At 41.2% G+C, this 22919-nt stretch overlaps 1 protein-coding gene across 1 annotated transcript in view; it reads right to left on the bottom strand.

Annotated features, from left to right (window-relative positions):
• Positions 1-19390: 19390 nt before the first annotated feature.
• kif26ab (kinesin family member 26Ab) overlaps positions 19391-22919 on the bottom strand; it is a 190454-nt gene continuing 186925 nt past the window's right edge. Inside the window, exons 15-16 of the mRNA XM_073039773.1 lie at positions 22763-22913; positions 19391-20814 (exon numbers count right to left, since the gene is read on the bottom strand). Of these exons, the coding sequence (XP_072895874.1) occupies positions 20636-20814; positions 22763-22913 (330 nt within the window). The 3' untranslated portion in view covers positions 19391-20635. The remainder of the gene's footprint in view (positions 20815-22762; positions 22914-22919) is intronic.

Here is a 22919-nt window from a genome sequence, read left to right as displayed (position 1 = left end):
GAGATCCAACAGGACATTGCTTTGTGGATCCAGAACTGGCTTGTCCACAGAAGGCAAAGAGTGGTTCTAGATGGGTTATATTCTGCATGGAGGTCGATCACCAGTGGTGTACCTCAGGGATCTGTTCTGGGACCCCTACTCTTCATGATTTTTATAAATGACCTGGATGAAGAAGAGGAGGGATGGGTTAGTAAATCTGCTGATGACACAAAGGTTGGGGGTGTTGTGGATAGTGTGGAGAGCTGTCAGAGGTTACAGCAGGACATTGATAGGATGTAAAAATGGGCTGAGAAGTGGCAGATGGAGTTCAACCCAGATAAGTGTGAGGTGGTTCATTTTGGTAGGTCAAATATTATGGCAGAATATAGTATTAATGGTAAGAATCTTGGCAGTATGGAGGATCAGAGGGATCTTGGGGTCCGAGTCCATAGGACACTCAAAGATTCTGCACAGGTTGACTCTGTAGTTAAGAAGGCATATCAATCGTGGGATTGAGTTTAGGAGCCAAGAGGTAATGTTGCAGCTATATAGGACCCTGGTCAGACTCCATTTGGAGTACTGTGCTTAGTTCTGGTCGCCTCACTATAAGAAAGATGTGGAAACCATACCAAGGGTGCAGAGGAGATTTACAAGAATGTTGCCTGGATTGGGGAGCATGCCTTATGAGAATAGGTTGAGTGAACTCGGCCTTTTTACCTTGGGGTGATGGAGGATGAGAGGACACAGGTGCTTGGAAGTAGGTACAGAGGAGATTTAGGGGTAAGTTTTTTTATGCAGAGAGTGGTGAGTGCGTGGAATGGGCTGCCAGCGATGGTGGTGGAGGCGGATATGATAGGGTCTTTTAAGAGACTCCTGGACACGTATATGGAGCTCAGGAAAATAAAGGGCTATGGGTAACTCTAGGTAATTTCTAAGGTAAGGACATGTTCGGCACAGCATTGTGGGCCGAAGGGCCTGTATCGTGCTGTAGGTTTTCTATGTTTTTATGTTTCTAAGCTTTGTTGCTGATATGTGTTTGAATTTTGAAAAAGGGAAAAGAAGGTGTCATTCTAAATTTCACAAACCTCATCTAAAAATTATCATGTTTTAACTTCCACTCTAGATAACAAGGCTGCACTGGCCTCTTCAGATGGGTACAGTGACAGAAGCACTGGCCCCCATTTATTTCCTGATATTTTCACTTCTGCAGACTCCTGGTTCATATTGGAATATCATTCTCCTGCAATTCACCCAGACACTCTAGCATCACTCATACTACATTCTTCCCCCATAATAAAATCTTCCAACCGCATCCCTCAACAATTGCCGACAATTCACCATATTAACCCACGCCAAACTGTTAATGATGATGTCTGCCATCCCAATTTCCAAAGTATTCTTCCTGCCATCCACCCCATACAACCCCAGCTTCCCAGTCCCTTTCTGGCTCTCTCAGGTCTGCAACGGTCAAAATTCTGGTGCTAATTAAAGATCGAAGTAGTCTGGAAAGAGGGTGATTTGTGCCAGAATAAGATGATATGTGAGCTGGGCAGACAAGATACAGTTACACTGGTTAGTATTTGTACTGCTGTGAACTGGGGCCTCCTGAGGGAGATGTTTGTCTTTGCTCACCAGCACCAAATGCATATCAGAACATGTGCTGCCCATTACACTCAGCTCTGCTTGTTTAATTAGACTGACGTCATTGAGCCACATGCTGGGAGATGAGCGCAATCAGAAGCCGATGCTGTCACACGCGTTTATTACTTGTGATCAACACTGAACTGTTCCAGGTTTCATACTAGACCTCCACTGGAGCTCTGCTATATTCTGATCTCTTGTATAATCTTATTTTTTATTGCCTCCATCAGCGACAACCCTGGCTTAAGCTCCTCAGTGTTTAAACACTGGCACTCCCTTTCTGTACCTCCCTGCCTCACTCCCCTCCTTTAAGATGTTCCTTAACACATACCTCTTAATATCAATTTGATAACAGTCCTAATAAACATGTGTTTCAACCTGAAATGCAGGTAAATTCATCCACCCATAGACGTTGAAGATTCTCCTCCAACTTTTTCCAGACTCAAGGGATAACCACACACACACACACACACACACACACACACACACACACACACACACACACACACACACACACACACACACACACACACACACACACACACACACACACACACACACACACACACACACACACACACACACACACACCTCAGCTACGCCTGCTTTTTTTTGGTTATGTAGAACGGTCCATGTTCTAAGCCTTCACTGGTAATGGTCCCCAACTCCTACTTCATTGGTATCTCATGCACCCACGCTGAGCTCGTCAATTTCGTCAACTTTACCTCCAACTTCCATCCTACACGTTTCCCAATCTCTCTGTCTCCATCTCTGGAGGTGTACTATCTATCAACATCTATGATAAACCTACTGATTCCCACAGTTTCCTTGCCTATTCCGCTTTCCTGTTAAAATCCTACTTCCTTTTCTCAGTTCCTTCGTCTCCACCTCATCTGTTCTCTGGATGAAGCTTTCCTTTCCAGAACATCATAAATTTCATCCTTCTTCAATGAAGTGTTTCCTTTCCTTCACCATTGACGCTGCCCTCACCCACATCTCCTGTGTTTCCCAAACATCAGTTCATCCCATCTTCTCAATGCCTTAACAAGCATAGAATACCTCTTACCCTCACCTGCCATCCCATGAGCCACCACATCCAATACATCATTCTCTGCAACTTCTACCATCCTACTACCAAACACATTTTTACCACTCCCCACTCTCCGTTTTCCTCAGGTAATGCTCCCTCGATGAATCCCTTATCCATTAATTTCTCCTCACTAATCTCCCTTTTGGCACGTATCTCAGCAAGCGACAGATATGCTACGCTTGCCCATTTATCTCCTTCCTTATCTCCATTCAGGGCCCCAAGCTGTTCTTCCGAGTGAGGCAACACTTCACCTGTGAACCAATTGGGGTTGTCTGTTGTGTCCAGTGCTCTCAATGTGGCCTCCTCAACACTGGTGAGACTCGGAGTAAATCAGGGAACCGCTTTATTGAGCACCTCCACTCCATCAACGAAAAGCAGGATTTCCCGGTGGCCAACCACTTTAATTCCTATCCCCATTCCTGTTCAACATGTCCATTCATGGCCTCCTCTGTTGCCATGATGAGGCCATTCTCCGGGTGGAGGAGTAACACCTCATATTCTAGGTGACCTCCAACCTGATGCCATGAACTTCAATTTCTCCTTCTGATAAAAAAAACTCTCTCCCCCTTCTCTCGTCTTCTATTCCCTATTCTGGCCTCTTACCTCTTCTTCTCACCTGCCTATCACATTCCCCTGGCACCCCTCCTTCTTCATTCTCTCCTATGGTCCACTCTCCTCTCCTATCAGATTCCTTACTCTCCATTCCATTACCTTTCCCACCTACCTGGCTTCACCTATCACCTTCTAAATAGTCCTTCTTCTCCTCCCCCCCACCATTTTATTCTGATGTCTTCCTCCTTCCTTTTCTGTCCTGAAGAAAGGTCATGGCCCGAAATGTTTATTCATTTCCATTGGTTCTACCTGACCTGCTGAGTTCCTCCAGTATTTTGTGTGTGTTGCTGAGGACTGTTAGTTGTTCCAGATTGCAACACCTGCAGTCTCTTGCATTTCTACTCAGCATTTTGATGCATTTGATTACGATAACTATGCCAGTTATTTCAGAATCAGAATCAGATTTAGAATCTCCGGCACCTATACTTAGAGATGGTATATATAATTATCTGGATAGACAGGGTCTGATTAGGAATAGTCAGCATGGATTTGTGCGTGGAAGGTCATGTTTGACAAATTTTATTGAATTTTTTGAAGAGGTTATGAGGAAAGTTGACGAGGGTAAAGCAGGGGATGTTGTCTATTTGGACTTCAGTAAGGCCTCTGACAAGGTTCCGCACAGAAGGTTAGTTAGGAAGGTTCAATCGTTAGGTATTAATATTGAAGTAGTAAAATAGATTCAACTGTGGCTGGATGGGAGATGCCAGAGAGTAGTGGTGGATAACTGTTTGTCAGGTTGGAGGCCGGTGACTAGTGGTGTGCCTCAGGGATCTGTACCTGGGTCCAATGTTGTTTGTCATATACATTAATGATCTGGATGATGGGGTGGTAAATTGGATTAGTAAGTATGCAGATGATACTAAGGTAGGAGGCGTTGTGGATAATGAAGTATGTTTTCAAAGCTTGCAGAGAGATTTAGGCCAGTTAGAAGAGTGGGCTGAACGATGGCAGATGGAGTTTAATGCTGATAAGTGTGAAGTGCTACATTTTGGTCAGAATAATCCAAATAGGACATACATGGTAGGGCATTGAGGAATGCAGTAGAACAGAGTGATCTAGGAATTCAAATTACGCATAGTTCCCTGATGATGGAATCTCATGTGGATAGGGTGGTGAAGAAAGCTTTTGGTATGCTGGCCTTTATAAATCAGAGCATTGAGTATAGGAGTTGGGATGTAATGTTAAAATTATACAAGGCATTGGTAAGGCCAAATTTGGAGTATTGTATACAGTTCTGGTCATCGAATTATAGAAAAGATATCAACAAAATAGAGAGAGTACAGAGAAGATTTACTAGAATGTTACCTGGGTTTCAGCACCTAAGTTACAGGGAAAGGTTGAACAAGTTAGGTCTTTATTCTTTGGAGCGTAGAAGGTTGAGAGGGGGCTTGATAGAGGTATTTAAAATAATGTGGGGGATAGATCGAATTGACGTGGATAGGCTTTTTCCATTGAGAGTAGGGGAGATTCAAACAAGAGGACATGATTTGAGAGTTAGGGGGCAAAGGTTTAAGGGTAACACGAGGGGGAATTTCTTTACTCAGAGAGTGGTAGCTGTGTGGAATGAGCTTCCAGTAGAAGTCGTAGAGGCAGGTTCGGTATTGTCATTAAAATTGGATAGGTATATGGGCAGGAAAGGAATGGAGGGTTATGGGCTGAGTGCAGGCCAGTGGGACTAGGTGAGTGTAAGCATCGGCATGGACTAGAAGGACCGAGATGGCCTGTGTCTGTGCTGTAATTGTTATATGGTTATATGGTTATCATGAAATTTGGTAACTTTAAGGCAGCAGTACAACAAAATACATGTTAAATAAATACGGAGAAAAAAAACTGACTTACATTAAGTATATATGTTTATTAAATAGTTAAGTTAAAATAAGTAGTGCAAAAAACAGAAATAAAAATGTAGTGAGGTAGTGTTCATAGGTACAATGTCCCATTTAGAAATCGGATGGCAGAGGGGAAGAAGCTGTTCCTGAAATGCTGAGTGTGTGTCTTCAGGCTTCTGTACCTCCTTCCTGACAGTTACAGTGTGAAGAGGGGATGTCCTGGGATTTGTTTTTATTATGAATCAGTAATCTCCTTCACTTAAAAGCCGAGCCATCTTTAAAATGTTGAAATTGAACTGGGAAGAGAACAGAGGCTCACTTCAGAGCAATTAGCAAGCCGGTAGAAAGGAACACGTGAAAACAGTAAGGGCTATACTATATCATGGTGCCTCAGGAGCATAACGGTTAGTGTGATGCTATTACAGCTTGGGGTGTTCTAGAGGTCTAAGTTCAATTCTGGAGCCATCTGCATGGAGTTTGTACGTTCTCCCCATGAATGTGTGTTTCCTCCAGGTGCTCCAGTTTCCTCCCACAGTCTAAAAACATAGGTTAATCGGTCATTGTAAATTGCCCCGTGATTAGGCTGGGGTTAAATCAGGGGATTACTGAGTGGTGTGGCTCATGTTTCCACACTGTGTCATTAAATAAATAATAATGCTAGTGTTTCTAGCATCTGGGTTGGGGGGTGATGACTGGGCAAGGAAATGGGAGCAAATCTGTTCAGTCACAGGAGCTTCTGTCTCTAGAGCTACACTTCCAGATCCTATCTGACACAGTGTAATCTGGGAATCAATAATGATTAGGAAAATGTTAGAAATGATGGTCAGATTACATGACACAAAAATCTACTTTCTGAAGGTTACTTCCTATTCTTAACAAGCCAAATGAACAAATTATTGTAAAATAAGATTATATGGCATTAGGTTTTGTTGGAGCCCTAATCACAGCAAGCATTCACAGAACTCAGACAACATAAAGAATCCCTTCCTCTTTTCCGTTGACTTCCCACCAGTGCACATGAGGCCTCTTGTGACTGCCGGTTACCACAATGTATGCTGCAATTTATTTTGCGATAAGCATTTAAACTAGCGTTTTGCGGGCACTGTTCTAATAAAGAGTCCCTGTTTAAAGGTCTGGATGTAGCCAGCAATGTTATGGATAATTGCTGATTAGCATGAGCTAAATGTGCCTGGAGGTGGTTAAGCAGAATCCTGCAGGTTTAGCAATGAAGCACTGATTAGTAGCAATTTACCAGGAATAGTATTTATAGCTTCAATGCACGCACTTCCTCCGGAGAGCTGCAATTTTCATGCTGGCAGTGAAACCAAAGGAGTTTGTTCAGGATGGTTTTGGGCCTAAGGGAGAATTCTGAGAGAGGGAGAAGTGGAAGTCCTACTGGAGGAGGTGTAATGCAGGAAGGACGCTCTGTAACTGCAACCGATGCGGTGGATATCATCAAAGCTGATAGGACTTCTGCCTGCAGGACATGGGCCTAGTCCGTTAAAGATTGAAATGATGTAATACAAGTGTAAAGGTAGATCCCATCCCACAGAAAACTACATTAGCAATTCTATGAAATATTTGACATTCACATATTCCAGATTATTATGTTTTCCAAGCTCTTCAGCTACTTTTCACAGGTGAAGCATAATGCACACACACACATATATAATCATACATAAAAACATATATCTGCCAAAACACTCACTCACATCACCATCCTGAATGTTAACCCTCCCTATCAATGACACTCTGCATAATCCGAAAAATGCACTGCAGTTAATAAGCGAGACTTTGCTGACAGTGATGCTGCTTCAAAGAAGGACAAAGGCCAGCAGAAATTTGGGAACACCAACACCTATAGGTTCCCCTCCAAATGATTTAGAAGCATATCACATCTTTGTCACTGGGTCTGAACCAGGAGTACTGTGATAGAACCCACACAGAAGGCCTGCAGTGGTTGAAGGAGATGGCTCATCACCACCTTCTCAAAGACAATATCGACAACTAGGCCAATAATTATTGCCTTGGCCATAGATGCACAGATTCCATGAATTAATTTAATGGAATAGCCATCAGTTAAATCTGAACAACTGGCTCTATATCATCACACCCTTTGAGGAGGGAATGTCATCCATTACTGGGATGGAATGTGGCAGATTTCATGAGAGATAGAACCAAGAGATTCTTACAAACCTCAAATAGCCCCTGATTTTTACTTCCTTCAAACTAATCCTCATTCTCAAGCTCCAAGTGTTCTCATCCCACACAATCTCTTAGATGGCAATTGTTACCCTTCCTATCATATCATTACAGGCTTTCAGGAGCTCTTCATCTCCCATGGGAGCATCTAACTAGCTCCCAAGAGGAAGAAGAGAGCGAGGAAGGATGCATTTGTCAATTGTCACCATAGAGGAAGGCACTAGCTCAGTCACCGGAACTATTCATTAACCTGACGGCTAGGCTGGGAACTAGAAGGCAGTAGATGACTTTAACAAACCTACCTCTCATAATGCAAGGGGCAGACATGTTACGGCAAGAGGTCTGAAGGGCTGCAGTTCCTCCATGGACAATGGTTTAATGCAGAGCTTGAAAGAAGTAATTCAACTGCAATGCTTAGATAATGCATGTGTTCACCAAGACACTCAATCTTTATGAAAGATTGAATCCTACTCTCAACAGCCCCAAAGCTCATTGTTTATTACTATTTATTTATATCTGCATTTACACAGTTTGTTGTCCATTATTTACAGTTACTGTTCTATAGATTTGCTAAGTACAGCCACAGAAATAGAATCTCAGGATTGTATGTGGAGACATGGACGACTCTGATAATAAATTTTACTTTGAATTTTGAACTTTGCAAGGATCATCCAACCAACATGCCCTTGTTGTACAAAACAACTCTCTGATAATAGATGTTCCTGGTGAGACCTTGGGGAAAATGGACCACTGCTCATAGTTTGGGATCCAGATATTTCTTTCTGAGGGAAGGGGTGTTTGAAGATAAAGACCTTAACTCCAATAGCAAGCTCAAGGTCTACGAGGCAGCAGTGATCATTGCTCTCTGATATGGTTCTGAGGCTTGAGTTTCTTAAAGCAGGCATCTCAAAGCATTGGAGAGATGCCAGAAAAGCTCCTAGTCCTCTGAATCTACTGAGAAGGTAGGTAGACAAAAATCAGCATCTTCCCCAGGCCAACATGCTCAATATTGATGCTCCAGTTATGGCCACAGTAGGGGGGCCACATCCTTCACATGCCTGATGCCAGACACCCAAAACAGACTCTCTACTCCAAGCTCCGTCAGAGGAAGAATTTCCAGGAGGACAGAGGAACAGATTCAAGGATATTCTCAAATCCTCCTGAGAAAAGTGCAGCATCCAACCGGCTCCTTGGCTCTAAGACCACTCAAGCGGAAGAAGGATGGCATTGACAACCTCAAGTCCCTGCATTAGGAGCACACGGACTCTCTACAATGAATGGCAGAAGAAGCACGTCACCTTGAAAACTGCTCAGCCACCTGCCACACCAAACACCCCTTCTCTACCTGAGAGGAGTCTTCAGATCTCACCCTTGCTTCATCATTCACTGTAGATGTGTTCATTTCTTGTGCATTTGTGTACTCCTTTACCTTGATACTACCCTGTGCAACTTAAAGCTCCATTTTGCCCACATCCCATGGAATTTTAGTTACCTAGCTCTCAGCAACAAGGAAAAACAGGCCCAAGAGAGTTTAACCAAGGCACAACTAAACAGGAACATTAGTCCCCAGAGAGTCCATCTGACACAGAACAATGTTATGATTTAGAATTACAGAGCTTTGTTAATTAAGATTTCCTGGGAAATTTGTTTCTGGTCTGTGCACACTATATTATTGAAATTACATTGTTGTCTGGTTCCTAATTCAATTTTGCTGAATGTTATGTGGTGTTATATAATGTGTTTCCAACAGAGCGGAGATTTCCTTCTGATTTTGTCCACATTATTTAAATGGTGCCTCTTTATGAGGGGGCCACTTGTGGAGCTTTCATTTTGTTGGTGACATTCAGTCAAGCCAATCTCACTTTTATTGGTTCATTAAAAGTCATCCCAGCGGCAGCATAATACAATGGCCTTCAGCATGAATGTAGGGGTATAAGATCCATCTATTTCCTGGAATTTTGCTTCATTATACCCCAGCTTGTTTCAATTACTGGATTTAGTGGAGGTGTTCTGTTGACGTTTTATGGGGAGGTTGTTAAATGTAAAGCTACAACACACTCTTTGCAATCAAACCGAAAACAAAGCAGCACATTTTCCTGTCTTTTTATAAGAGTCATAATCTGCCTCCAGCACATTTTATAATGCCACCTCTATGGTTCCCTAAATTTTCTATTAACTCTACAGAATTAAGGATAGCTGAGCTGTTCTTAGCCTTCTCTTAGTTCGGCTGATGTACATCAATGAACCTCAAGTTAATGCTGCAAGTGAAGCAGTTTTGCCTCTGGTTATTTTTTTACAAAGAAATCCTATTTGGAAGTGTGACAGTAATAGCTGGTAGCTTTTCAGCACATTGCCAGTTTTGTTAGTGCAAAATTAAGGAAGAAAATAATGTTACCCTTGTTTTTTTTTTCAGAATTAACTTTAATCACTATCAGACAGCCAACATTTCCTCTTTTATAATCAATCCTAGAAGTTTATTGGAAGGCCAGGGAGAACTGGTTACTTTCAGTTGCCCCTAACCTCAATTATACAGCAGGATGAAAAGATATTACCCCCAGCCTCCTTCCTTTGTGACCTCCAGCTTCTGTAAGGAACAGCCACTCACCGAGAACTCTCTTAATGAGTGCCCAGCCTACTTTTGGTATTCTTTGATCTTACACCTTGTTTACATAATGACCAGTAACATCTTTCTCATCATAAATCTCACTAGCCTAAACAATCCTTCAATGAGATGTTCTGGAAGGTTTTTGATTTAACTCGATTCACCTTAACAACAAGCAAGTTATTTTTCTAATGAAGCAATTTTCAGATATTTATTAATGTATTATATAAAACCATACTAAAGCTAACACTTACTAGTATTTGGTATTGATTTATGATTGTTTATTTATTTTATTTAGGGATACAGCACGCAATAGGCCCTGCTGCCACATTGAGGCCCAATGCACAATGGAGGGAAAACACCAAATTACCTCATATCTGCCTCGATTGTCTCCAACCTGACATCATCAACATTGATTTCTCTAACAGTTGATAACCACTCCCCCCTGTTCCTCACCTCTCCCCCCACCCTTTGTTTTCCCTTACACCACTGGCTTCTTTACCTCTTCTCTTTCTACCCCCACACCCTCACAACCTCCCCATCACCCACTCATTCCTTCCTCTTGTTCCCCACCTCCTTCCCTTTATTCCATGGTCTAGTGCCCTCTCCTATCACTTTCATCGCGTTCAGACTTGTACCTCTTCCACCAATTGCCTCCCAGCTTCTGACATCATTTTATTTGTCCCCCTCCCCAGCCTCTTGCCATCCTCCCTTCACCTGGATTCACCTATCACCCACCAGCTCATGTGTCTCACCCTCCCTGCAAACCCTTCTTATTGAGGCTTCTGCCCTCTTCCTTTCCAGCCCTGGTAGAGGGTCACAGCCTAAAACATCATCTGTTCATTTCCTTCAAATCTGCTGAGTTCCTCCAGCAATTTGTGTGTGTTTCTCCAAATCTCCAGTATCTGCACACACTCTTGTGTCTTCATTGTATACATATTACCTTCATTCCTATGGTTAGAAAGTTTTTTTTACATCTGTAAACAAGATTTCAGTTTCTACCTTGATCCCGAGAGTATGAACTACGTAAAATGAGAAAAGCAAACAAGTAGAATTTCTGTTTTTCCCCTTCCTGGTTTGGTGTTTATGAGGATTTAACAATCTGACAGCTGCTCATTCTGATAATAACTGCACAGTTGCTGGACTCCACAGATCCCTTACAGAGCCTTTCCAGCTTACAAAACCCAACCAATAGGATTTATCCTGGGCGCAACACATTGATGCATTCAGGAAGAATGCATGCCAGCAACTATACTTCATTAAGACTTTGTGCAGATTTGGTATGTCACCAAAGACTCCAGCAAAGGTACAGCAGAGAGCATTTTGACTGGTTGCATCACCACCCAGTATGGAGCCTTCAAAAGAAGGTTTGTAGACTCAGCCAGCTCCAACATGGGCACAAATCTACCTGCCATGGAGGAAATCTTCAAAAACAGTGCCTCAAAAAGGCGGCCTCTATCATTAGGGACTCTTACATCCAAGACATGCCCACTTCTTGTTCCTACCAGAAGCTGAAGGAGTCTGAAGACACACACTTGACATTTTAGGAATAGCTCCTTCACCTCTGACATCAGATTTCTTAATCATCCATGAACATAAACGTGCTATTGTCCTTTGTGCTATTTATTTATTTATTTAGCATTTTTTGTTGTGACTTATAATAATTTTTTATATCTTACACTGTACTGCTGCCACAAAATGACAAATTTCACAACATATGTTAATGACAATAGGCCTGATCCTGATTCTGAATTTTTGGAAATCATGCACATGAATGAGCATTTGGGAGACCATTAGGATAGGTGGGATGGATTTGCTGAACTGCAGGTCTCCCTTGCATGGGTGGAAGCAGGGCATTTCCATGTGGCTTCTCTCCAACACTCCGATGCTACCTCTGTAAAATCTTTCAGTTGATTAGCTGTGTAGTTGATCAACAAGAACCCCATCCCCAGTGCTGAGTTCCTTAATATATCCTGCCATACTGTCTGTGTTCCCAACAAGCATGACATAAGGTGATAGGTGAAACCGTAAAGGGGGAAAGAGGATGAAGTAAATTGCTGGGAAGTTGATTGATGAAAAGCCTACACTGGTGTCACTTCCCAACTTTTTCTATGCTACACCGATGACTACATTGTTGCTACTTCCTGCATCCAATGCAGAGTTCTTTGACTTCAACAACTTTGCCTCCAACTTCCACCTCAAATTTACATGATCAATTTCCGACACCTTCCTCCCCTTTCTCGATATCTCTGTCTCTATTTCTGGAGCCAGTTTATCTACTGGTGTCCATTATAAACCCACTGACTCTCACAGCTACCTGGACTATACCTCTTCCCACTCGTTGTGTAAATAATTCCATTCCTTTGTCTTAATTCCTTCATCTCCGCTGCATCTGCTCTCAGGATGAGGCTTTTCACTCCAGAACAAAGGGGATGTCCTCTTTCTTCAAAGAAAGGGGCTTCCCTTTCTCCACCATCGACGCTGCCCTCAACCGCATCTCTTCCATTTCACACACGTCTGCCCTTACCCCATCCTCCCACCACCCTGCCAGGGATAGGATTCCTCTTGTCCTCACCTACCACTCCACCACCCTCCGCATCCAGCACATAATTCTCCATGTCTTCCACCATCTCCAACGGGATCCCGCCACTAAGCATATCTTCCCCTCCCCCTTACTCTTTGCTTTCCCTAGGGATCACTCCGTACATGACTCACTTGTCTATTCATCCCTCCCCACTGTTCTCCCTCCTGACACTTATCCTTGCAAACAGAACAAGTGCTACACCTGCCCCTACACCTCCTCCCTCACTACCATCCAGGGCCCTAAACAGTTATTCCAGGTGAGGTGACACTTCACCTGTGAGACTTTTGAGAATATATACTGTGTTTGGTGCTCCCGGTCTGGCTTCTTGTATATCAGTGAGACCTGACGTAGATTGGGAGACTGCGTTGCCGAGGACTTACGCTCCATCCACCAGAAAAAGCACAATCTCCTTGTGGCCACCCATTTTAATTCCACTTCCCATTCTTATTCCAACATGTTAGTCACAGCCTCCTCTACTGTTGCAATGTGGCCACACTCAAGTTGGAGGAGCAAGACCCTATATTCCATCTGGATAGCCATGAACATCGATTTCTTGAACTTCCAGTAATGCCCCCCAACCCCATTCCCATTTCCCTCTCTCACCATATCTCCTTACCTGCCCACCACCTCCCTCTGGGGCTCCTCCCCCTTTTCTTTCTTCCATGGCCTTCTGTCCTCTCCTATCACGTTCCCCCTTCTGCAGCCCTGTATCTCTTTCACCAATCAACTTCCCAACTCTTTACTTCACCCCTCCTGGTTTCACCTATCACCTTGTGTTTCTTCCTCCCTTCCCCCCACCTTCCAACTCTGACTCCTCCATCTTTTTTTCTGCAGTCCTAATGAAGGGTCTCGGCCTGAAACGTCAACTGTACTCTTTTCCACAGGTGCTGCCTGGCCTGCTGAGTTCCTCCAGCATTTTGTGTGTTTTGCTTGGATTCCTAGCTTCTGCAGATTTCCTCGTGTTTGTGATCAGGAATAGTCAGCATTGTTTTGTGCATGGCAGGTCATACCTGACAAAGCCTTCGGAGTTTTTCCAAAGAGGTAACTGAGGAGATAGATGAAGGTAGGGCAGTGGATATTGTCTATATGGACTTCAGCAAGGTCCTATATAGAAGGCTGATCTGAATGCTTAGGTTACATGGAGTTCAGGGGGAACTAATAAGGTGGATCCAGAATTGGCTCAAGGGTAGGAAGCAGAGGATGATAGTTCAAGGTCGATTTTCTCACTGGAGGCCTGTGACTAGTGGTGTACCCCAGACATCTCCAAATGTTCATAAATCCTGTCTCTAAGGATCTTCTCCAATAACTTTCCCACCACTGCATTGGTATATAATTCCCAGGATTTCCACATTTCCTTTCTTTGAACAACAAAGAATGTTATTCCCAAAGGAATAACATTCGCAACCACCTCTTGTATTCTATGTATGAAATTTGTATTCTATATATGAAATTATCTCCCAGCTGCCCGTGTTGGGGTCCTTGAAGTTTATCTGTCTATCTGTATTGCACTTTCCTATACCACAATACTACATTCTGAATTCTATTTTCCTTAGCTACTGTGATGTACTTACTTATGGCATGATTTGTCTGGCTGGCACTCAAACAAAAGCTTTTCAATGTGTCCTGGTACACATGACAATGAGAATCAAATACCATCATTGGAGAAATCTATACAGGAAGCTTATACTAAGTCTGAAGCTTTGAAGGAGTTGAATTAATGTATACAGTCAAAGCTGATAATATCAGAACTCATGATTGCATTTCCAATATATTAAGTAGCTATATTAAATTAAAAGATACTAAAATTAATCAAATTGAGCAGTGAATGCTAACACCACTCTCATCCTATAAACAAAAATAATTCATTGTAATTGATTTCAAAATGAATCCTAGCATTGATTCTCTTAAATGAAAAATCTTACAGAATGTCATAAAGCAGATTATTTTGGAGTGAAGCGTCTGCTGTTTTGAAGGCAACTGCTTAGTTAGCGTTGACTAGTGGAGCACTGAAAATTTTAACTCCATTACAAATGTGATTGTAAGTAGTTGTCATCACTTCGAGAAATGAAGCAGATATACAGAATAAACTTCAAAATGGAATAAATAACATAGTTCTATCTTGCCTGTCTTCTCCTTAAGTCAATAAAATCTTCTTCATTTCAGCCTTTGAAGTTTAATTTGCTTCTTGCCTTCTACACGTCTGTTTTGCTCATTCTGCCACCTTCAATGTTCTGGTTCTTGTTTTTGGATTTTTTTTCCCCCAGACCAAGTCACACTTACTTACAAAAAGATTTGTTTTTTGTAAACTGTGGGTCATATGACCATCAGTCAGGCAATGGATATAGCCACTCCCTGAGGAAGCAGTGCTAATGAATGCAGCTAAACTGGAGTGGAAATGGGTGCTGTAAATAATAGCTTGCTTAGAGGAATCAAAATGTGGATGGCCTCCAAGGAAACATCTAATGGGGCTGATTTTCATGCGCTTTAAATATTTGACTGGTGTTGAGGGTGTAGTAGCATAATGTGTCCTGACCAGTATTACCTTTAGTCAACATCATGGAAAATAAATCTTTCAGACTTAGGCACATTTTTGTGGGATCGTGCTGTGCACAAATTGGGTGCCACATTCCCTACCCACCCCATTTCCAACCTGCCACAGTGACTAGATTTCAGAAAGTACTTAATTAGCTATAAAGCATTTGGGGATGTCTTGAGGTAAAAAGTCTTCCTTCTTTTGATAGTGGCACATTGTGAAAAATGTAGCTGGGAACATACTGTACAGCTCTGAATGCTAAATAACTGGTAGAGAAAGAAGTAGATCACCTCAGAAGGTTTATCTTCTGCAGATCATAATTAACAGCGCAGCCCATGCCCCCATGGGCTTGCCCCAGATGATTCTCCACCATGCTAACTGCCCCTAACTGAACGTAAAGACATCAGGAGGTGAAATTTCAAAACTGAGGGGCCAAGACATCTTCCAGCTATTGACAGATATTAACTTGCCTCCTACCATGCCCTCCACTTCCACCCTAAACAACTGATTCCACGTGAATGCAATAGTATTGTTGTTCAGGCAAAAGAGTCAGGCCTAGGTGACTTATGGAGAAAGAGTTAAGGAAAGCAATTTTACTGTGTGTCCAGACTGCTATTTACTTGGTTTTATCCTAACATATATAGTTTTAATCTTAATAAACTATAACAATATGACCATAATGGAGAAATATCATTAGTTTTTTAAAATAAACGGAACTATAATAATTAATTCATTTCTGGATCAGTCTAGATAGAAGCATGAAAGTTAACCACAAGGAACATTATAATCATTTGTAGAAATTTTGTGAGAACTCTTTCAATAGGACTATACCTACTGCAAAAAGCCAAATTTTTACAGAGTGAAAAACAAAATTCAATTCAAACAATTGAACATCTACAACTAGAATTGACTATATTTTACCCATATAGTTGCTGTTTCATTCACTGGCTGAAAATTGTTTATTATGCCAGTGTGTGGTAAAATCAGTGCTCATTATTTATGGTTAGGCTAATACACTAAAAAATGTCAAAATGGAAAGAAGGATATTGTGATGATGCAGCCCATGATTCGCACATAATCCTGTGGCCACATTAATCATTTCAGACCAGTGGTTCCAATTGTACTGCAGCCAAAGTCAACTCATGATGCACAATGGCCTATGTCTAAACTTCAGATGACAGATTCCAAGCATTATCCTCAGACTGCCCTGGTAGCAGTCTCACAGCTTATCCTGTCAAAATTCTTTTCACCTTTTTCTAAATGTTTCAGAGAATCAGATACATTTAAAATTGGTTGAAATAGTAATTAAAAATATGTTACTGAATAAAATGAAAAATAATAAAATTGAAAATGCATTTAACTGATATAGCATTACTTAAAACATTATTATTAATAAAAATCAAGAAGAAACACAAACATTTTTTCACTAATCTTTCCCATCCAGTGCAACAATCAAATAAGTGAGGTCAAGTTAATAATGTACAGTGGATATGGCTGACATATCACATCAGATGTGATGTGTCCAGGCATTCTGCTCAGCACAAATGAGCTCCAAGCCCAGACTCAGGTGAAGTCCAGATGAAGTTTGAGAGGTCAAATATCCCAGCATGTGATATCCAAGGGTTTGGATTTTTCCACTTTGCAACACAGAGGTGCAGAAGTCAAGAATAGGGTAACACATGCTGACGCTGGAATTAACATGTGAAAAAGAAGACAACCAATGTACAAAAGAAGAAAACTGTATAAATAAAAATAATGCTGAGAACTTGAGTTGTAAAGAGTCCTTTAAAGTGAGCCTGTACATCATTGAATCAGTTGTGAATAGTGCCAACATTGGTTTAGAAGCCTGGTGATTGTAGGATAACTGTTCCTGTACTTAATGGCATGAGACCTGAGGCTTCTGTACCTCCTCCTGGGTGGTAATAGTAAGAAGAGGACATGGACTGGATGGTAGTTTTGCCAATGCTCATCTAAAGAATCCAAACAGAATTTTGAAGTGTAACTTAGCATAAGAGTTTCATTAGAACTAAGTGTTCATTCAGCTAGTTTGAGTTTACAGGTTAAATGGTCTTCAGGATCAGCAAATGAATAAGGAAAGTTTCCTGGATTACCAGACTGATAGAATTGGAAATTACCTAAGGAATTCACTCCATGCTGCCATCCATTGACTTGAATCTGCTACTACATCATAACTTTTGACAAAGGAAGTGACAAATGTTGAGACATCAGTGTGATTGAAATTTCTGCTCTCATGAAATGTGTTTTGTGGACGGTCTTGTGTGCCCTAGATAAAAAAGTTAATATGTAGTTACTATTGTTAATAAGAAGAAATTGTGCAGTCTTTCACATGTCATCATTTTTGTCCATTTTTTCATCAATAGGCTCCTTTAAAATTTATTTCAGCATAACTCTTGCTCTTAGGAGATTAGTTTCTCAAGACAATCACCTGCTGGTTTCCAAATACAAAGCTAACCCAGTCAGAAGCCAGGTGTTTTATCCACCCATTTACAGCATACCCCATGCTAATTTGGATCTTAACCTCCTGCTATGAGCAAATTGTATAGACAAGTCAGCAGGGTCCATCTTTACATATGTAGATTGAGACATGATGGTAATATGGAAACCCAAATGCAATTTTAACTGAGCCCTGAAGCCACTCAGTAAGAGGATTGGGATGTCAACTGAGACTAAAATGTAATTTTCCAGCTGGGCTGTGATAGGTCAGGAGAAGCTCAAGTGCTCCTTTGAAAGTATAAACTTCCCTTTCCCCACTTCACCCACCCCTAACAGCCTGGACATCTTTTGTCCTCTATGAATTCCATTTCTCCATGCCTGTGTGCTGCACTGATGAGAGGAGTTACCCAAACTTTAATAAGTTGGAGATGGAGGTGGTGATAAGGGCAGAAACAGGTTAAAATGATGACTATGATGACCAGACTTGCTCTTCCCAATCCCAAAGGCAAATAGCAAACCTATTTTGTAGGTTTACCTGGTGGCTCTGTTCTGGATTTGCTCCTGCCTTCTGACAGTTTTCTAAGGTGAGGCAGATCACATGACATCATGTTACAATTACTTTGGCATCCCATTCATATCAGAGGACTACTCCCCCAATACGATGGCCACTCTGACTGCAATAAGGTGTCAAGCATTGCCAGAGATGCTACAGTTAAACAGACAACCACTGCAATCTCAGCAGAGTGGACACAGCCTCATTTTCAGTTCCCTACTTGGAACATTGTCATCAGGCAAAAGATGTTAAATTTGGCCCTTTCTGTACCCAAACTAGATTCTGTGAAAATAAAATAAAAGAAAGGCACTGAAAATTTAGATCCATGCCCAGAATAATCCACTGTTCAATCTAAGAGTTAAAACAAATATCTCTAATGGTTTCTTCTCATTAAACTTTTGAGCCTTTGTGGAAGTTATCCTTGTACAGGTCTGGCGAAATGGACAGAAATGAGGGCTCTGATTAACTTTAAACTTTAACTCTCGCTCTCCACAGGTAATAATTGACCTGCTGATTCCTTCCAATAGCTTTTGGCTTTCTTATGGTAAATGCAAGGGTTTCCTGGGAAGTCTGTCTGTTACATACCTTTCCAGACTTCCCTTCCACTCCTACTCTAGAGCAATCAACTCCCCATAGTGTCAACCTCTCTCTGATCCCCTACTCTATGTGGGACAGGCAGGTGCTTGGAGAAATAATCCTCTCTCTAACCACAGACCTGCCTTCATTACCCTCCCTTTGACTCTCCGCCCCCTACCCCACTCCCCACCACCTCATAAGTTGGTCTCCTCTCTCTGATGCTTCAGTCTCAGGATGATTCTGTCTCCAACATCACTCCCCCCAGCAATATATTCTCTAATCCTAACCCCGTTCCCTCTTTGACCCCCCCACCTCCACAGATAACCTTTTCTCCAATACCTTCCCTAACCTCCAGTACCTAACCCCAAGATATCCTCCCATCTTTATTCCTATATCTTCCTTCTGTTTTTCTCATTTTCACCTCTTTGTCTACATCTTAGGCTTTGTCTGACTCCAACTATGCCCAAATCTGATTAAGAATCAACAGCTTGAAACATTGACTCCATCCAACCCTGCCCAAACTAATGAATTCTTCATGTACTTTCTACTCTTGTTTTGGATGTCCAGCATTCACAGTATTCTGTTTCTAACATTGGAAATTTTGTCTTTTCTGCGGTTGTGCAATCTAAGAAAAACATGTGCCAAACTAGAAGTTTCATAAAGATTATCATTATTGCCTGATAGTAAAATATTGGATCTTTATGCAAAATTTTAATTATGAAACAGAAATATTACTGCCAGTCAACATGTCATTTATTCACAGATAAAACTAATGTCACTACCATAATATACATTTATACAAAGATACTGAAAAAAATGTACAAATAATATTGTCAGAAAATATCATCCGCAATGAACTGTGATCCCGTATTTATTATTTCTTTATGTAAAATTGTTGTTGTTTGGCAATATTTGTAACAATAATGGCTTTTGGCCAGTATTAAAATGAAAAAGAAACTGTACATAAACTTCTATGCAGTGTGTTCACATGTAAATACATCTTCTATCAAATTTGCTTTTTTGGGTAGTAATCCTGAGATGCAGTATCTTTCAATGACAGAGTCAATACTGTTATTATTTTGTATACCTGTTTTTGGTTTTAAAAAAGAGTATATAAATTTGATCATTAATAACTTACAATATTGTAATCATTGTGCAGTCACTTTGTATTCGCAGTGAATCATGGCTGTGAGGGTCACCTCAGATCAGTTGGCACAGTGAGCTCTTTGCCGATATATTTATTACTGGCTTAAAAAACTAGGAATTTCATTCTGCACTTCTGTTCCAGTAGCAACGTGTACAAAGAAATAACCCAAAAACAGACAAGATTCCATATAAAAACATCTTCAAAAATCATTACATTTCATTACATGCTTAGATGAATGAAACTTTAAACACTATTAAAACGGAATACCATGAAGTATTATTATACACAAGAACATTGTAAAATTGAAAAGGTAAAGATGGCTCTCCTTTCAATGAGAAGGCAAAGTCAAGGATGTGAACATAATTTACTTATTGCTTTGCTACAACGAAAGTTTTTACATGTATCGTATAAATACAATATACATTATAAAATAAGCAATTTGTTTCAATGTTTATTTAGGTATGCTGGTTTCTTTACTAGCACCAATGCAGATAAGTCAAGTGAATCAAAAAGGCACTTTAAGGTTTTTCAGTTCTTTGTTCTTCTTGGTTTATGTTGCCTTCTTTCTTCCTTTGGGGAAAGGAAATTGTCCGCATGAACAGTTTAAGCTTTCATTTTCTTTCAACTCGGAGGCACAGTATTGATTTACACAGCTCACCATCAAGATTCATTGCCACCATATCAGCTCACCCTCAACGTTCTCTTGCACTTCCTTCTGTCTCAGCATCACCAACCCTCGCTCAAACACAATTCCTTTAAGCACTTTTCCTTCACATGCTGCCTATTTTCATGGTAGAATAACCCTTCTCATGTTCTCCCATTAGCTGTCTTCTTTACACTTGCACTTCCCTTGGACCGTCATTCACATCAGTGATCACACCAATATCAAAACAAGTCACCATCATTATCCTTGCCTTGCACAGGTTGACCCGCTGCTCTAGCTCCTCAGTTACCTCTTCCAGTGCCTCCAGGTACTCCAGAGACTCTTCATCCAGATCCACATCAATTTCAACTGTTGACAGAGAGAGTACAAGTGAATCAAGCAAACAGAAGAATAGTGCACATAAAAAGTCTTTAGCATTCTGATGGAGCATGGGAAACATCGATAGCTCTCCCATCTCAGTGTCACAAGATTGTACTCTGGACTCTTGAGGCTAGAAGTCGATGCTAACGCAACAGCTTAAGACTGGCAATTTATTCTTTGGAAACCCACGGGCCATCACCCTCACACTGTAATGTAGGAAATGATGAAGCTTTTCCTTTGTCCAATGCATAATGCAGCCAGGATACTGAACATTACAATTCTTGTGTTGATGTACAATTTTCAGATATCTATCATTTTAAGCTGTTTGAGAACACTGCTTAGCAGCCTCTGTAAATCTAGAGGAACAATGCATGAATCAGATTAGTTTGGGGAGATGTTCCAGAGGGGATGTAATGATTCACCAGTGTAACATTGGCAAGAGATCAGTATAAACCCAGACACTGAGGCCTCAACCAGTATTTTAATGTTTATAGTTGCCTCTTTGAGTCTTCTGGCATCCTTACAGCTACTTTCAAAAATCCCCACAGAAAATGCAGGCAATCATTACTTTGTCACAGGATTTGTATTTGAAACAACATATTGGACAAGTGAATCCATTGTGCAATTACTCACAGAAACAGCAGATATATCACTTCTATATTCTGCAAAAATGCAGCTTTTTTCTGTTCATTTTTATTCTTTAGCCATGTGATATATTCATGACAAATAACCAGAAAATCCATGGCATCCTAGCCACAGCATAAGTTAAGTATAAAATATGTGAATTCGCCGTCCTTGATTTCTTTGATATCTCAGCACGGCAGACAACTCAGTAAGCCACATTTACCCAGAGGAGGTGTCTCTGACAACTAAATATGGAATGATGACTGAGGTGAGTGATCATGATTTCCACCACAAACAAAACTGATAACATCAGTAAAGTAGCAGCACAGCTTCCTCACTGCAAACCCAAATACTCATCCTCACAACCACTGCACTGGATCTCTGAAAGAATCTAGCCTCCAGGTCACATAAGGGACATAAATTAATCCCATTGGCAAGGACATTAGGGTTAATGTTCTTAATGATCTGAAGCTGCGTGAACAACTCAACCACATTCACCTACACCTCTTCCCCACCAGGGACATCTCGAATGAATTTGCACTCTAACAAGAACTACTACCAGCATTGTGTAACAAGTTACTGCTGGATACTCTGGCAGTGTCAGGGTCAGGGGTCAGCAATATCAACTCCACTAGCCTTATTGTTACAGTTAGCTCAAGGGCAACTCCTGATGCCCTGAACAGTTGCCTACCTGTCACTCTTGAATCGGCCATTAGAATTTACATTTTGATCTTTTCTGTGAAATTATTTATTTGCTTCTTTGCAATCATTAAAGGTTACCAATGCCTTTCCATAGATGTAAGATTCTGCTGATAAATCAAAATTATCAATGAACCCGGAATAAGCATTGCACGCTGTCCACTAAATGCATAATATTAACGCTTAAATAATTCTTTTGCTGCTCATCCTTGGTCTGATTGGGCTCTTCCTTTGTGAAACAAACTATTATTCAAAATTCCAAATAAAGCACGCCGATCACATTTACATACAGTCCACAGTTCCCTCCTGAAGCTCTGACAAGTGAATACTCACTTTATAGAGATTTGCACCTGGATTCACCAATGGATGATACGGTTTTTTTTCAGAAACTGCTTGGGCATATCCTTTGCATCTTTTTAGCTTTACCCTTGGGCTTAGATACACGTGTGCATTTTCACACACTGTAACATCGCATATTTGCTGCTTGCTGTATTTGCATTTTGATTGGAATGTAAAATAAATCAAACTGGCATTTATATAAAGATACAGGCCTATCTTTGTCATCCTGATCCTGCTTTCTAATGGAACAGTGGAAGCCATGTGGTGCACTTACACTCTGAATTCCATTTATTCGGATCCATCATCAGCCTGTCCTTGGCTTGCTCCAGCTCCTTTGTCAACAACTCATGCTTTGCCTTTAACTCCCGAATCCGTTGCTGCCGCTTCTCCAACACCTTCAGCTTCAAATTGAAGTACATCAGACCCTGAGA

The sequence above is a fragment of the Hemitrygon akajei genome, chromosome 3 (assembly GCF_048418815.1).
Source record: "Hemitrygon akajei chromosome 3, sHemAka1.3, whole genome shotgun sequence".
In the NCBI taxonomy this organism is placed as follows: domain Eukaryota; kingdom Metazoa; phylum Chordata; class Chondrichthyes; order Myliobatiformes; family Dasyatidae; genus Hemitrygon; species Hemitrygon akajei.
This window is presented reverse-complemented; position numbering and strand designations above follow the sequence as displayed.